We start from the raw sequence: 16938 nt of genomic DNA, 5'->3' as shown, positions 1-16938 counted from the left end.
GTTTACTCAAAACCACAATACTAGAAGCCCAGTTAGACTGTATACCCATAAGGAGGAAAGGTACCACTAAGTCCAGGAGTATGCCAGTATGGCTAACAGGTAACGTCAAGGAAGCCATAACAGGGAAGAAGACTTCCTTCCGGGAAGGCCCGTCCAAATAAAGAGAACAGAAAGGAACACAAACTCTGGCAAAAGAAATGCAAGATGGCAATAAAGGAGGCGAAAAGAGAGTTTGAGGAACATTTAGCTAAAAGCATCAAGGCAAAAACAATTTTTTTTTTAAATACATAAGATGCTGGAGGGAGTGAAAGGGATTATTAAGGAGGATATGGAGGTTGCAGAGAAGGAAAATGAGTTCTTTGCATCTGTCTTCATGGCTGAGGAAACTGAGCACATACCTGTTCCTGAAATAGGCTTTTCGGAGATGGAGTAGCAAATTAAATATTATTATTATTATTATTATTATTATTATTATTACATTTATATCCCGCTCTTCCTCCAAGGAGCCCAGAGCAGTGTACAGTAATCCCTCGACCTACGAACTACTCAACTTACGTTTTTTTCGAGTTACGAGCGACAAAAAAGACTGGAAGTAGTTGCTGGTTTAGAATCAGCTTACTCGACCTACGAATGTTTAGATGCGGCTTCCTCGAATTACGAGTGTTTTGAGACTTCCGTGGTGTGCTCCTCGACTTACGAAAATTTCGACCTCCGAACATGCGTTCGGAATGGATTATTTACGTAAGTCGAGGGACCACTGTACTACAGACTTGAGTTTCTCTAACCCCTAACCCCATGAAGTAGGTTAGGCTGAGAGAGAAGTGACTGGCCCAGAGTCACCCAGCTAGTTTCATGGCTGAATGGGGATCTGAACTCGGGTCTCCCCGGTCCTAGTCCAGCACTCTAACCACTACACCACGCTGGCTCCGATTTTCAAAAAGGGATCCAGGGGCAATCTGGGAAATTACAGGCCAGTTAGCTTAACCGAGAGTAGGGATATATGGAGAGTCTTCACAATGGAGGGAAGTGGGGTCCCCCAGGGATCTGTACTGGGACCGGTGCTTTTTAATTTATTCATAAATGATGTAGAAGCAGGGGTAAGCAGTGAGGTGGCCAGATTTGCAGATGACACTAAACTCTTTCGGGTAGTGAAATCCAAAACGGATCGTGAGGAGCTCCAAAGGGATCTCTCCAAACTGGGGGAGTGGGCGACAAAATGGCAGATGCTGTTCAATGTTGACAAGTGTAAAGTGATGCACATTGGGACAAAAAACCCCAATTACAAATATATGTTGATGGGATCTGAGCTGTCGGTGACTGAACAGGAGACGGATCTTGGGGTCATGGTGGTCAGCTCGTTGAAAGTGTCGACTCAATGTGCGGCAGATGTGAAAAAGGCCAGTTCCATGCTAGGGGTCATTAGGAAGGGGATTGAAAATAAAACTACTAATATTATAATGCCCTTATACAAAACTATAGTGCAGCCACCACACCTGGAGTACTGTGTACAGTTCTGGTCACATCTAAAAAAGGACATTGTAGAACTGGAGAAGGTACAGAAGAGGGCAACCAAGATGATCAGGGGCCTAGAGCACCTTTCTTAGCAAAGCTACAACACCTGGGGCTATTTAGTTTAGAACAGGGTTTCTTAACCTTGGGCCCCCAGATGTTGTTGGACTACAACTCCTAGAATCCCCAGACATGGCCTTTGTGGATGGGGATTCTAGGAGTTGTAGTCCAACAACATCTGGGGGCCCAAGGTTAAGAAACCCTGGTTTAGAAAAAAGACGACTGAGGGGAGACATGATAGAGTCTATAAAATCATGCATGGTGTGGAGAAAGTGGATCGAGAGAAACTCTCCTCCCTCTCACATAACACTAGAACCAGGGGTCATCCCATGAAATTGATTGCCAGGAAATTTAGGACCAGCAAAAGGAAGTATTTTTTCACACAAAACATAATCCACTTGTGGAATTCTCTGCCACAAGATGTGGTGACAGCCAACAACCTGGATGGCTTGAAGAGGGGTTTGGATAACTTCATGGAAGAGAGGTCTATCAACGGCTTCTAGACGGAGGGCTGTGGGCCACCTCCAGCCTCAGAGGCAGGATGCCTCTGAGTTCCAGTTGCAGGGGAGTAACAGCAGGAGAGTGCTAACCCTAACCCTCCACTCCTGCCTGTAAGCTCCTCAGAGGCATCTGGTGGGCCACTGTGTGAAACAGGATGGTGGGCTAGATGGGCCTCCTTGAAGGGCCTGATCCAGCAGGGCTGTTCTTAGGTTCTCTCTAGGGCTTCAGACAGGGATCCTCCTCACCCGTAACTGGAACTCCCGGGATTGGACCTGGGGCCTTTTGCATGCAAAGCAGGGGCTCTACCACTCAGCTACAACTCAGGAGCACTGAAGCACTGCCATCTCATTTCCTGTGAATCCTCCACGGAAACATAAAGCAACCCTTGCCCCAGTCAAATTCCAGGCCAGTTAATGGCACTCTGCCAGAGGTGTCCAGGGCCTCCACATCCCCCCGGGGGGCCCCCAAGTTGTCTTAGTCTGTCCTGGGTGGTGTGGTTTATGCCCTCTATAAAATAAAAATAAAGGGGTAAATTTGGAGAGATGTCCAGTTGCTTTTCAGCATCTCACCTGACACTTTTGTAATTTGTAAGAATGGCTGTGGTAGCACCATACTGAGTATATGCTCCTTCAAATTGCTTTTCATATAAAGCCATCTGTATTCACAAATCCATTTTGATGTTTTATGCTTTGTCTATGTTTTATATTGTACTAGAAGCTATAGAAGTATACAAGTATTTTTACTGAACATTTTTCTCTCAAGTTCTTATCTTTAATTTTGTCAGCACAATACCCTACTGAACACATACACATGTAGTGGTGTATTCTCCACAACTGGAGCTTTGCAACACCCTGAACAGGCAACACCCTGTTCCTCAATTTAGCTGAAGGCTAATTTAAATGCCGACGGTATGAAAAGTTGTCTGATTCAAGGCAATCTGCAACAAGCGCTCACCTCTCTGGCATTCGGGAGACATCACCAAGCACCTTCTTGCTCTTGAGAACCTGTGCAGAAACAGGGTGGGCCGGTCCAAGAGCAGGAGATTTGGGCGGCTGTGCAAGGACACTCTCACTCTTCACAGCTCTGCGGGTGCTCTTCTGGGAAGGCTGGACACTTCTCTCCTCTACCAGTCACCAGCCAAGATGTTCAACACAGGCAGACAAAACCACAAATTCAAACAAAAACTGGTACAACTAACCTCAGACCTTGATCCACAAAGTGTGGACTATCTAATTTGAATTTGTCTAATCCTTTTTAAAGCCATCCAAGACTATGGTGATCACCACATCATATGGCAAGTGAATTCCATGATTTGGCTTTGCATGAAGGGCTTTCCCTTGCTGTCCTGAACCTATTACTTAACAATTTCATTGAGTGACCCCAAGTTCTAATATTATGAAAGAGGGAGAAAAAACCTCTCCCCAACTTCCTCCAGATTACCAGAAATACTTTTATAAGCCTCCATCAACACCCCTCTCCTGAGCTTAAAAACAAAGTCACGCCCCTCCCAAGGTACAAAGCTAATCCCTTGTGACCCCCAACATATCAATTCCATTTATTTAACAGCTTCCTCCCACACACCCACTTTTGAATCAATAACCCCCATTCTAGTTTTTTCAAGCCCCAAACTGAACTTTTAAAATAAAATAACTTGCATTTGAAGAGGAGCACCACACAACATGCAAGCTTTAAGGCTTCAGATAACCTTATTCAGTGATTTCTAGATGGAAAACCACTTGCGTCTGCGTGGCTTAAAGCACGGGGACTCTGTCCTGAAGTCAGGCATGCATTAGAGAACGTGCACTGAACCCCGAGTACAGAGGGCCCCCTTTGTCATTACAAGGAGCATCTGCATGCAGCCCCACACCACTGGGGCTGAAGGGTGCTCAGGCAAAGAAGGTAAGAGGGGCCAGGCTCAGGCTGGCTGGTAGAACCTTGGGCCCCCAGATGTTGTTGGATTACAACTCCCATCATCCTCAGCCACAAAGTAAATGCCTGGGGATGATGGGAGTTGTAGTCCAAAAACATCTGGGGGGCCAAGGTTAAGAAACCTTGAACTAGGCCCCAGGAGCCAGCTCCTGACTTCTGCTGCTCTCTGCTGGCACAGAATATTTCTGACACTTGCCCAGAGGAGCCGTCTCCTACCAGCGGTGCGCATTTCACCTGTAGCACCCTTGGCTGCAGACACGCCCAGTCTTTGCTTCATACGGACGGCGAGACAGTCTATCTCCTCCTCGGAGCTACCGGATCCCAGCACGGAGCTTGGCCTCGGCCGCAGGCACTGTGGCTGCTCTTTGGGGCCATACCACTCCCCCTCACTCAGGGAAGAACCGGGGCTGCCCCTGGAAGCAGCCGGCTCCTTCTGTGAAGAGGCAGGCAGCCCGGCCCTCCCGCTCCACGTCTGGCCTCGCACGTTCCTGGGTGTACATTTGACAAAGACCGAATCATCACCAGCCTCTGAGTCTGGGTCACTCAGCACTAATGGAGACAGGCATGGCACAGAGGGAGCGGCTGCTTTTCCAGATGTCCCCGACGTTACCTTCTGTACACGAAGAGGCCTCCTTCCTGCAACACAACACAACAGTTCTCAAGATGGTTTCAAAAAAGCGACTTCGTGGAAGTCAGACTATCCATAAGGGATATTTGTATCATTTAGAGAACAGGAGGAGAGTTTTGAAGGCAGAGGCGGCTCTGGCATTGCACCCCCTCTCAGAAGGGTTGCCAGAGAGTGGATGCACACGGGCCAGATTTACACCAAGATTTACGGCCAACCTCCCAGTATGGCCTCCTTGGACCAGCAGCAGCGATCCAAGGCCCTTCCCAGCCAGGCAGCAGAGATAGTGACTTGCCTTTTCTGCCTGATCCATACTTGCTTGTGAGATCCCGGAATATGTTTTCCTTGGAGTCATTCAAACTGGGAGACAAAGCAAGTAGAGTCAAGGATTAAAGTCAAACAGGGACGTAAAGTTGCTTCAAAGCCCACCAAAAACACCCTAGGTCCGCAATCTTTCAAAGCAGAAGGAAAGTTCCATTATGAGGTCTCGGGCATTCTGCCCTTTCGGCATTTCAGAACACAGATGCCTTAAACCAAGTCAGACCACTAATCCCTCTAGCTCAGTAGGGTCTACTCTGATTGGCAGCAGCTTCCCCAGAGTTTCAAACAGAGCAGGGCCTTTCCCCGGCCTAATGGGAGATGCTCCCAGGGATCCAGCCTGAGAGCTCCTGTATGCCAAGCAGAGGCGCTACTGCTGAGCTACAGCTGCATCCCCAGTAGAAGAAGATGCCAGAGATTAGTGCAACAACCTCCAACCCACTGAAACGCTACCTACTGTCTGATTAGACATTGTCCCCTTTTCTTATTTAGCGATTTCTATAACTTCCCAGAAGTCCATCTTTAGAGGGAGAACTGTAAAAGTGCAAGTGATCATGGATCCATCCAGGTAAATGGAGCAGGGAAAGAACTATAACCAGTCATTTCAACAAGACACACAGCCCATGTTAGAGAAGGAACAGTCAGTCACCCCCACCGTTTACTAGAGATTATATTCATCCAGTTGGATTCTGTATTCATTTGTGCTGCATTATACCATCACACACCTGTCCCTGTCACCAGGAGCGGGTCGTGAACGTGCCTCCGGGGGGCAGGCGGCTTCCTTCAGTGTAAACGGAGCTGGTGCTCCGTGCCGCCCAGCAGCCCCCGCAGCGGGGATTCGCCTCCGCCACTTACCTGGCTCCCACGGAGGCCAGCCCCCACCAGCGGCCAGGTGGAGGCGATTCTCCGCCACGGGGGCTTCTGGGCAGCACGGAGCCCCAGCTCCATTTACACTGAAAGAAGCCGCCCGCCACCCGGCCGGAGGTGCGTTCACGGCCTGCGCCTGCCTGTCACGCATGGGTTGAATTCATGCCCTTGCTTTGCTACATACTCACTTACCTGAGCTCAGATATGAGACACTGAGGCAGCAGCCCTGTGCCTGCTTGGTTTGGAGTAAGTCCCAAAGGATCCAGAGAAGAGACTTGTTTCTGAGTAGACACATTGCCTAGATCATGTTGCAGCCCACTAAGGGCCCCACTTTGAGAACCTGACCAAGCCGTGCTCGGTTAGTAGTCTTTAAGGTGCCACAATACTGCTTTTCCACAGTGGCTTTATGGGAATTCTGATTCGCCATCCACCATGAAAGCTGTAAGTTGCTAAAACTAGAAATGTATCATGGCATTAATATCCACCAATCTGCTGAAATCAGGCAAACATATTTAAGTCTTTCTCATTTTGATAACTTTATATGCATCACTAAGTATTTAGGACAACCATGATTATTTGAAGGCGTTTTTATTCATTTTTCAGGCAGATGGGCTTGAACTACTAAAGACGACAAAGATTTTCCCTTTGGGGAAAATACTCTTTCCCTCCAACGCCTTCCTCCAGCTCCACACACACTGCAGCCAACATGAGACACACAGGGCTGCTGCAGATCATGAGGAATGCCCATGGGGCACACTCTGACACGCACCTGTTCCGCATCCTCGGAGTACAACATGAGGCCGATTTGGGAGTCTTCATTCTAAATAAAACTAAGTCACAACATGTCAGTCATTTTTTTGCTTCCTAAAAGCAATTCCAACATCCAAAGTGGCAACTTTAAAAGGATCATCAAATTTAAATTGGCTAAAATCCCCCGTTTGCAAGGATGGAGACACTAACTTGGTTCACATTCAAAGACTAAGATCTAAGCAAAAAACTGCTTATAGCAGACAGATCTGAAGGGGAGATCTCAGTGGCTGACCCAGCCTTTCACTGAAGCACCTTATTTGGAACTCCACAGCCTGCCATTACTCTCTTAAACAGTGCTCCTGGTCACCAAGAAGCATAAACAAGTGATAGTCGCAGCAGCACAATGGACTTGTATGGAAAGAGACACCACCTCTCATGCTCTAGACAAGAAACAGGGCCTGCTATATTACTGATTTAACCAAGGTTAGTCAAAAGCATGCAGCAGAGTCCTCAGGGCCCCAAACACCTCTACACGCAGCATGCAGAGTCTGCTGCCTACTGAGTGCTAGAGCAGCATTTCCCAGCTGGCGCACTGCCCTGACCCTCCCCATAACGCACAGGGATGGAGGTGCCCCCTGCCAATGCAGAAAGGAGCAAGTCCACTGCAAACATCTTTTATGTTGGTTTTAAATTATTTTAATGTTAATGATTTTAATTGTTTAATTTATTTTAATTGTTCTTGTTTTGATGTAAACCACCCTGAGCCATTTTTGGAAGGGTGGTATATAAATCAAATTAGATAATTAGATAGATAGATAGATAGATAGATAGATAATTATTACTTTTTAAAAAAGCAAGCGGGGAGTTTAAACTTAAACACCACATCAGTTTAAACTCCCAGCTTTGCAGTAGACTCCCTCCTTTCTGAATCAGGAGGGGGCACCTCCTTCCCCATGCATTATGGGACAATTAAGCTGCAAATGTGGGGGATTTTAAAGCCCACATTCACACCTGATTTGTTCCTTTATATACTGGGAAAGGAGCAAGTCAGCTGTAAGCACAAGAGTTTAAAATCCCTGAATTGCTCCTTTACAATAAAGCCTTTTAAAGCTGAATTGCTCCTTTATGCACCAGGAAAGTGCATAAAGAGGGCTCCTCCTTCCCAGTGCATGAAGGAGCAAATTAGTGCCTTATGGGGGGTTAACATTAGAGAGCTAGGAGCGGAGATTTGTCTATCTACCCATTTGCAACAGAAATGCACAGGTAAGGAGAACATTGCTAATTAATGTTGTCTGGAAAGATGTTCTAAATAACTTTATTTAGGAAATATATGAGGAACATAGATTAGCCCACATGCCTAGCTGGCTGCTACATACAGGAAGAGGAAACCTGTCTCTCAAGTGAGAGAATAAAACCCAAGTCTCTCAGTCTCACAAAGGGGGAGGAGAGTAGAGAAAGCACAGCCAGAGGGAGATTCCCTAATGCCCCTGGTGCTAAGAGTCAATGCCATCAGGAGCGGCATCTCCCACTGTTAAAAAGCCCCCATGTATGGCACGGAAGCTCTCCCTTCCCATAAGAGAGGAAGTCATCTGAAAAAGCCGAGCTGCTGAAAATTAAAATAAAGCACTGTGAGGTGAAAACTTCATCTCTGAAGACTCCAGGAACCAGAGCAGGCGCTGCACTGCAGGTCAGTTCCTAAAGGACCATGCTGCAGACAACGAGCTGTATGGGTATGGGGAGCGCATCCTAACGTGACGGGTTATCAAGCTCTGCATGCTCCGAGACAGGACCAATCAAAATTCAGATCACTTATGCCTATCCAGGCAGCTGTCACTCATCCCCAGTTCCAGGACTGTAGAGCATAGAAAAATCAAAAAGAAGGAAGGAAAAAACAGGCCACAAGAGCTCAAAATGAAAAGGCAAGCAAGTGACAGCAAGAACTAAACAACCCTGGGAGTCTCCCCACCTCCCTGAAATTTCATCCTAAACATTCGCGGGAGGGCCGGATGAAAAAGAAAAAAGGGAGGGCCCAGAAAAAGAACCCTTCACGGTAAGTCTACCAATGTTTCTTTTTCCATGGTATGGGGAGGGCATCCTAACGTGACGGGACGTACAAAAGCAATCCCAAGGGCGGGAGCGGATGATTAGACAACCTGTTGCAAGACCGTCCTTCCAACTGCCGCTTGAGAAGCGTGAAAGGATGGAATCTTGTAATGTCTGATAAAAGGAGACACCGATGCCCATGTCGCCGCCTTGCAAATTTCTTCTAAGGGGGCGCGAGCAGAAAAGGCCGCAGAAGTGGAAGCACTTCCCGTCGAATGAGCAGTAATGGCCCGAGGAATTGGCAGATGAAGAGACTCATAAGCCAATGTTATGGCAGCCCTGATTCATCTACCGAAGGAAACTTTTGACGCCTTATCCCCTAAGGATGCAGGCTTGAGAGATACAAACAGTGAGTCAGTCTTTCTAAAGGTCTTGGACCGCTTAATATAGAGTTTTAGAGCTCTGCGTACATCCAGGGTATGCCAGGACCGCTCCTTCGGATGAACCGGGCTAGGACAGAAGGAGGGTAACACCAAATCCTGACCCCTATGAAAAATGGAATTAATCTTAGGCAAAAAAGTGGGATCTAATTTTAAAACAACACAGTCCTTCTGAAAAATGCACAACTCATCGTGCACCAAGAGAGCAGCTAGTTCAGATACCCTCTGCACAGAAGTAATAGCTACTAAAAACAAAACTTTAAAGGACAAGATCCTCAAGGGAGCTAAACGCAGCGGCTCAAACGGAGCCTTAGTAAGCGCATTTAAAACTAGGTTTAAATCCCAAGTGGGAAACCTATGTACAGGAGGAGGAGCCAAATTAGTGGCTCCCCTTAGAAAGCCCTTGATGTGAAGATGCAAGGCAGAAGAGCCTGGCTCCAATAAATTTAGTACTGAAGACAAGGCAGAAGTTTGTCTCCTCAGGGTGCTAGGACGAAGTCCCTTCTCAAGGCCTGCTTGAAGAAACCCTAGGACTTCAGGAACCCCCGCCACAGATGGAGTCATATCTAGTTTATGCCCCAGGAACAAAAAGCCGATCAGGTGACTTGATAGATCCGCGACGTGGACGATCGTCTCAAAGCCAAGAGGGTGTCTTGCACCTGGTGTGAATATCCCCTGGATTCTAGGATCTTGCGCTCAACCTCCAAGCGTGAAGGCGCAACCAGGCGAGATCTGGGTGATAGAGAGGTCCTTGCGATAGCAGATCTCTTCTTTGAGGAAGAGGCCACGGCGGAAGAACCGACAGTCTCAGAAGGTTGGGAAACCAAGGCCTTCGAGGCCAATAAGGGGCTATCAAAATGACCTCCGCTCCCTCCAACAAGAACTTCCTCAGAAAGGAGCCTAGAATTGGAGTCGGGGGAAACGCATAGAGTAACCCCTGCGGCCAAGGAGATGTGAGAGCGTCGACTTCTTCCACGCGAGGAGATAAGTATCTGGCATAAAACCTCGGCAGCTTCATGTTCGCCTGTGAAGCGAATAGATCCAGCTGTGGGTGACCCCACTTGAATACAATTTCCTTGAAAACTGTAGGGTGGAGACCCCACTCTGCTGGGTCTACCCACTGGTGGCTCAGCCAGTCCGCCTGTAAGTTCTCTGTGCCGTTCAGATGCTCCGCTGTCACGGAACACAGGTGGTTTTCTGCCCATTTGAATAGCAAGTTCGATTCCCGCATGAGGGCCCTCGATCTTGTACCACCCTGGTAATTCACATGAGCTTTGGCAGTCACATTGTCCGTCCTTATCAGGACATGCCTTCCCATCAAAAGGTCGCAGAAATGTAGAAGAGCCAAACGAATCGCCTTCAGCTCTAACCAATTGATGGTGTTTTTGAGATCCCTCCAATCCCACAATCCCTGCGCATGACGTGAAAGGCAGTGGGGCCCCCAACCAGAAAGACTGGCGTCCGTCATCACCACAACCTTCCAGGGAGTTTCCAGAAGTATGCCCTTCTCTAGGGCTGGTGAAAGCCACCAGAGAAAGGATTTCTTGACCTTCCATGGCAGACGAAGTTTCAGCTGTCTTCTTTCCATAATGCCCTCCTGATGGGGAAGTAGGAACCACTGCAGCAGTCTTGAATACCACCTGGCCCAGGATGTGCATTCCAGGCTGGCGATCATCAATCCCATGAGTTGGGCCAGAGACATGAGAGAACCCCGGTGTCTGGACATCCATGGTCTGATGTGGTCTACAATCTTTTGCTGCCGAACCGCTGGTAGAGAAACTGAGCCCGCTTTTGTGTTGAAAACAACGCCCAGGTGTTGGAGCACGTTCAATGGCACTAGGTGACTCTTGGCATGGTTTATGACAAAGCCGTGATCCTCTAATATCTGAACGACCTGGGCTATGTCGCTGGAGGCCTGATGGAAGGACAGAGACCGAACCAGAAGGTCGTCCAGGTACAGATAAACGTGAAGCCCCTGCAGGCGCGTGTGAGCTATCACCGCCACCATCAGCTTGGTGAATACCCGAGGAGCTGAGGATAACCCAAAGGGAAGAGCCCTGTACTGAAACTGCCTCTGGTTGAAAGCAAACCTGAGATACTTGCAGGCAGCAGGGTGAATTGGCACATGTAAGTACGCTTCCAAAAGGTCAACTGATGACAGGTAATTGCCTGGATGTACTGCTGCTTTTATTGTCCTTAATGACTCCATTTGGAATGTGCATTTCCGCACGAAGCGATTCAACCTTTTCAAATCCAGGATTGCTCGCCAGGAGTCGTCCTTTTTTGGAACCAAAAAGAGAAGCGAAAAGATGCCTGCACATAATTCCGTCAATGGAACCGGTTCTATTGCTTGGATGTCTAGTAAATGCGGAATGCTTTGTTCCGTCAGCATTCTTTTGGATCTCACCCTGGAAACAGGCGTTATGAAGAGAAAATCGGGGGGAGTGTCTAAAAGGTCTACCACGTACCCCTGACTCACCGTACTCAACACCCATTGATCGGTGGTGCTGTGCACCCAGGCTTCTGCAAACTCCAGAAGCCTGCCCCCCACCGGTATCGCGTCATTGCTTACGGTTCTGATTATTGGCATAGCCTCCTGTACGTGCCCTGGCTGATCCTCTTCCCCGGTTGTTCCAAGGTTGAGGCCAGGCAGCTCTGAAGTTAGATCCACGATCATCTCTCCCTCTGAAACTATCTCTAGATCCTGAATTGACAGGTCTATTAAAATTTCTGAAGGAATGAAAGGAATTCTGAAAGGCATTATTTCCCCTGATATTCCTTCTAGGATCCCCACGCCCAACCGGCATGGCCTTCTTTTTATCCTTAGTGCCCACTAGAATTGGATCCAAAGATTCGCCAAATAATTTCCCCCTCAGAAAGGGAGTAGCCGCCAAAGTGGACTTGGACTTGGTATCTGCCCGCCAATTCCTTAACCATAACCCTCTGCAAATTGCTACACCAGCTGCCATAGCATGAGAAGCATGCTGTATGCAGTCCAGACCAGAGTCTGCCATAAGGGCAGACGCTCTGGCCAATTTATTCAAACCCTGGTGAAGTTTTAGGTTTTCTGGTGGTACCAGTTTAACAAGCTCTTTAGTCCACAGAATGGAGGCTCTTGCAAAAATAGAATTAGTGGCAGCTGCCCTTATGACAGTTGCAGATGCCTCGTGTGTTTTACGTAATAGGTGATCCGTTTTCTTTTCCTCTGGCGTTTTGAGGAAGTCATCTCCCTCCTTATTCACCAGAGCCCCAGTGACCAGCAGGGCCACAGGCACATCCACCACAGGAACTGCCAAAAGAGCCATGATATCAGGGGGTAAGGCATACAATTTCCTTGGAAAAGATATGGCAGGCTTAGTGGCCCCCGGTACCCCCCACTCAGCAAACATAACATCTTTAAATAATGAAGGGAAAAGGTACAGTGGCCGTGAAACAGAGGTGGATGGAAAAACCTCTTGATCCAGGCCAGAGACTGTAGGAGTGCCAGTCTCCTGTGAGACATCCTTGATGGCCCTTTTGGCCTTGGCTAATAAAGTTTCAAAATCAGAGGCAGAGAAAAGGCGAGTAGTATTAGGCTTTTCTATGGGAGCCTGTTCGTCAGAAAGCTCGCCTTCCTCCTTTTCAGACTCTGAAGTCTGTGCATCATCAGAGGGAATCACTGGACGCGGTACCACAGTCTGAGAACGCACCGGATTCCCCGGCGCTTCCTGAACAATCTGGATCCCCTGTGGTGTAATAAGGGGAACAGTAGACTGAGTTTGCAAAGGAACAGTGGAAATGTTATTGAAAACACATTTTGGAGCCCTAGGTACCTCCTCAGATGAGGAAGAAGGGTGGTGAACGTGTTTCCTCTTTCTACGTCTCCTTCTAGTGGAATCTAATAAAATGGAGAGCTCTGCTAAAGGAATAGCCCGTCTAGCTGGGCTTGAGACTGGCGAGGAAGAGTAGGAAGGGCGTCTCGACCTACGGGGAGGCGCAACTTGCAGAGACAGCGTCTGAGTATTAAAAGGCAGCAAGAGAGGACCCATAGACCCAGAAGCCAAACCCAGTTGGGAAGGAAGTAAAGCATTTCCATCTGAACCCATAAGGGGAGATACCACTTGTAGGCAATGCCTCTTAACAAATTCCCCCCGCCATAACAACTCACCCTCTGACGGCTGGTGATCGCCTGGGAGAGGAGGCATATTGGGGAGCACCTTCAGAGCGACCCGCTCGGCAGCAGTGGCGATGGTTGCTGCAGCAGCAGGCATCAACGGACCCTGAGGAGGGTCGGAGGCATTCAGCGCCGCTGGCGAGATTAACGGACCCTGAGAAGGGTCGATGGCGGCAAGCGCCGTCGGCACGAAAAATGTACCCTGAGGAGGGTCGCAAACAGAGGGTGGCGGCAGAGCGGTAATCAGACCCCGCGGGGGGTCATTAGTCGTTAAGGAACCCGTGAAGGGTTCAAAAGACGACACCATGCGTCCAGGAGCTCCGTCGTCCTTAACAGGGGCGGCAGAGTAGGACTTAGAGAGAAGCGCTAAAATGGCCGCCGCGCCCTTGGCAGTTAGATTGGGCGGGAAAACGGAAGGTTGTTGCGCCCGATCTGCCTTCAATTGCAGCCTTTCGCTCAGCGGAGCGCTGCCAGGGGAGAGCTTTGACTTTTTTCTTCTTGATCAGGGCCTTTTCTTTCAAATGTTTAGTCTTCTTGGCCGCTTTCTTGGGCGGCGGAGCAGGCGGGACAGAAGCCTCCTGAGGCACAAAAGTCTCTCCCCCAAGGACCGTAGCTGAAAGGCTTAAGCTCGCAGTCCCCTCGTAGCTCGCAGCTGAGGGAACAATTGCGGCTTCTGTGAAGGGGCCCTCCGAAAGGGAACCCTTCAACATGTCCGCCATATGAACAGGCTCCATACCCAAAGGCACACCTCAATGAGAGGGAATAATCAGGCCAAACTACAAATTTTTAAAAAATTAAATAAAAGTTAGCTAAATGAATTCAATAGTGACTCCCTTCCCACCCTGGCACACAGAAGAAAGGAAGAGAGAAGAACTGGCCTGAGTGGTCAGATCAATAGGAGATGAGGTAAAGTCTGTGAAAATCTCTCACAGCAGGAAACAAGCTCTGATTGCGGAGCGAGACAGGACTGGAACTGGGGATGAGTGACAGCTGCCTGGATAGGCATAAGTGATCTGAATTTTGATTGGTCCTGTCTCGGAGCATGCAGAGCTTGATAACCCGTCACGTTAGGATGCCCTCCCCATACCATGGAAAAAGAGGCATTCCAGAGAAGAGCACATGTGCGCACATGCACACACACAGCATCCAAGGGTGAGCCAAGCAGGCAATAACGAATGTGGACTAGACAGACACCCAAAGTTCAAAGCCCTCTGTTCTTTCAAGATGCATGCTGAAGTTAGTAGTCCTGCCCCAAACAGTAATGTACTGGAGAAGCGGGGTATAATAACTGATTTATTTATTTAGTTATTTAGTTATTAAATTTATATCCCACCCAAACATACGTCTCTGGGCAGCTAACAATTAGAACATATATAAAAATTAAAACAATACAACATATAACACATATATAAAAGTTAAAACAATACAATAATTTAAAAACCATAAAATTAACAAACAGTTGTTTTTTTTAAATTAAAAACCTGAGAAGGCTTGGGGTTAAAAAAAAAAAAAGGTTTTCAAATGTTTTTTAAAAATAGCCAGAGATGGGGATGATCCTAACTCAGCAGGGTGCGCATTCCACAATCTTATTTAAATAAATAAATAAGTAAATAGTCTACAATTTTTACTTACATTTTTCAAATTCGTCATCGCTGCTTGAGGATTCTGAGCTGCAAAACAGGTAACAACATCAGACTTTTGGGCTAGTCTGATCAGCAGCCAAGTTCAACACCAATACTGCACCTGGACCTATGGCATTTTAATTACTTCTCTGGGTAGCGAAGGAACTACTGTCTAATCTTTGAGAACTCCTCAAGAAAGTCATGACTGAAGACAGACAAGTGCTGCCCCAATCTCCAAGAAGTGGGGAAAGGAGGAACCAGGAATCTACAGAAAGGTCCGCTTGATGCTGTTACCTGACAAGTACCTAGAACAGATTATTAAGCAGTCTGTCTGCAAGCGGGGTATTGCTAGGTACCTCCAAAGAGCCAGAACCCTTGGCCGCCACAGCTCCCCCGCTGAGAATTAAGCTCGGTCTTTACCCCTCCCCCCAAGAGTAGTTTGGCTTTTCCTCCCTTCCAAGTGCAATCCTATACATACCTACTTGGAAGTAAGCCCCGTTATGGGCAGTGGGACTTACTCCACGGCAAGCAAGAATAGGATTGCAGCCTCAATTAGCAAGATATTGAGCAAGATTAAACGCAAATTGGCAGAGATCACAGTTGTCTAGGAATGCCACAGCTAAGTTGGGGGTCTGAATCTCCTTTTCCTACGACCCTCAGTACCCTGCACAGCTGAACGGGTGGGAGCAGGGCCCGGAGTGCTGGACTAGGGCGCGAAGTCCTGCTCTGCCAGGAAGCTCACTGGCCGGCCTGGGATTGCACACATTCTTGGGATTGCACCGTCAGTCTTCAGGGGGCAAAGCACTCCTGCGTCTCCCCGGGAGATTGCCTCTTGAAAACAGGTCCCTCCAGCCACGTTGTGCTTCGCGACCACCACCCTCTTCTCGCCCCGAGACACAGCTGAGCAGCAAAGGGAGGAGGAGGAGGAGGAGGAGGAGCGCAAGAAGTCGGATCGGGGCGGAGAACGAGCTCCAGGCACGGCCAGCCAGGCGCCCCGGGAAGCAGCGCTGCGCCAGCCCGGCCTCCCGCCCGGCCAGAGCGGGTCGGTCATGCGGCTCGAGCCACCCCCCACCCCAGGCCTCTCCGCCCACAGAGGCAGCTCGGCCCCCGCGGAGGAGAAGTTCTCCGGACCGGCCAAGGACACGCTGCGGGGAGCCGCGTCTGGCAGCTCCGCCCGCGCGGCAAGCCCGGCACACCCCGACGGCGCCTCGGCCTCCGAAGGAAGGGAGGGAAGCGCAGCAGCAGCAGCAGCGCGTGGCTTCTCCCGGCGGGGCGAACGACTCACCACGCGGGCCTTTGCAGCGCGCGGCCTGCAGGCATTTCCCGCCGCCGCTGCCGGGCCATGGTGGGCTGCAGGGCGAAGCACGAGAGGGCGGGGCGGGCGGGAGGAGGCCGCGGGCGGGCTGCAAGCAAGGGGGGGCGCCCCGCCCAGCCCTCCGGCCACTGGCGGCGGCGGCAGCAGCTGCCCACCGACTTCAGGCTGGCTGGAGAGCCGCTCCCGAGACGACCCCTTTGCCTGGCGCGGCCCCGGAGCAGGAGGCGGCGGCGGCGGCTGCTTCTGCCACCTTGAATTTCCCGCCGGGCCGAGAGAGAACGACGCACTTCCGGGGCCAACAGACCAGAGAGAGAGAGAGAGAGAGACTGCTGGGCAGCGGCCACTCGGCTTCCGGGGCGGGGCCATAGCGGCTCTCCCCCGGTCCTCCCCTCCGCTCTCCCGATTGGCCAATGGCGGCGTCTTTCCCGCTCCTAGCAGCCAATGGAGGAGGTGGAGCCTTCGGGGGCGCTCTGCACGCGCTCAGAGGCCCCCTCGTCGCCGGTTGGCCCTTCCCACCCCTCGCGCGGTCTCCCACCGACAGGGGATCCTCCTGAGTCCCCCCCCCCCCAGGCAGGCAGGCAGGCGCGACTGGCGGCCTCTGCAGCCCGGAGGGAGAGGAGGGCGGCCTTCCCTCCGTGGTGGGGGCGATGAAGCCGCGCCCCCCCGCCGGAGGGAAGGGAGGAGGAGCCGCCCCGCCCCGCCCCCCCGCGGAGCCCCGGCAGCAGCAGCCCGAACAGCCGCCCCCTGCTGGTGCGGAGGAGGGCAGAGGCCGCCTGGGGGGCCCGCTGGGGAGAAGAGGCCGCCGC

General features: G+C 50.1%; 1 protein-coding gene across 8 annotated transcripts in view; it reads right to left on the bottom strand.

Annotated features, from left to right (window-relative positions):
• The window catches only part of LOC128326873 (germ cell nuclear acidic protein-like), a 40370-nt gene that overhangs the window by 22655 nt on the left and 777 nt on the right, over nucleotides 1–16938 (bottom strand). The window contains exons 2-7 of one of the 8 annotated variants that reach the window (XM_053254645.1): nucleotides 14828–14865; nucleotides 6579–6639; nucleotides 4916–4984; nucleotides 4610–4631; nucleotides 4216–4487; nucleotides 3025–3193 (exon numbers count right to left, since the gene is read on the bottom strand). In XM_053254645.1, the coding sequence (XP_053110620.1) occupies nucleotides 3025–3193; nucleotides 4216–4487; nucleotides 4610–4631; nucleotides 4916–4979 (527 nt within the window). In that variant the 5' untranslated portion in view covers nucleotides 4980–4984; nucleotides 6579–6639; nucleotides 14828–14865. Of the gene's footprint in view, nucleotides 1–3024; nucleotides 3194–4215; nucleotides 4632–4915; nucleotides 4985–6578; nucleotides 6640–14827; nucleotides 15269–16102; nucleotides 16432–16938 lie in introns of those variants that run through there. The other 7 variants (XM_053254640.1, XM_053254642.1, XM_053254643.1 and 4 more) reach the window with 7 other exon arrangements.

The sequence above is a fragment of the Hemicordylus capensis genome, chromosome 5 (genome assembly GCF_027244095.1).
Source record: "Hemicordylus capensis ecotype Gifberg chromosome 5, rHemCap1.1.pri, whole genome shotgun sequence".
Taxonomy (NCBI): Eukaryota; Metazoa; Chordata; class Lepidosauria; order Squamata; family Cordylidae; genus Hemicordylus; species Hemicordylus capensis.
This window is presented reverse-complemented; position numbering and strand designations above follow the sequence as displayed.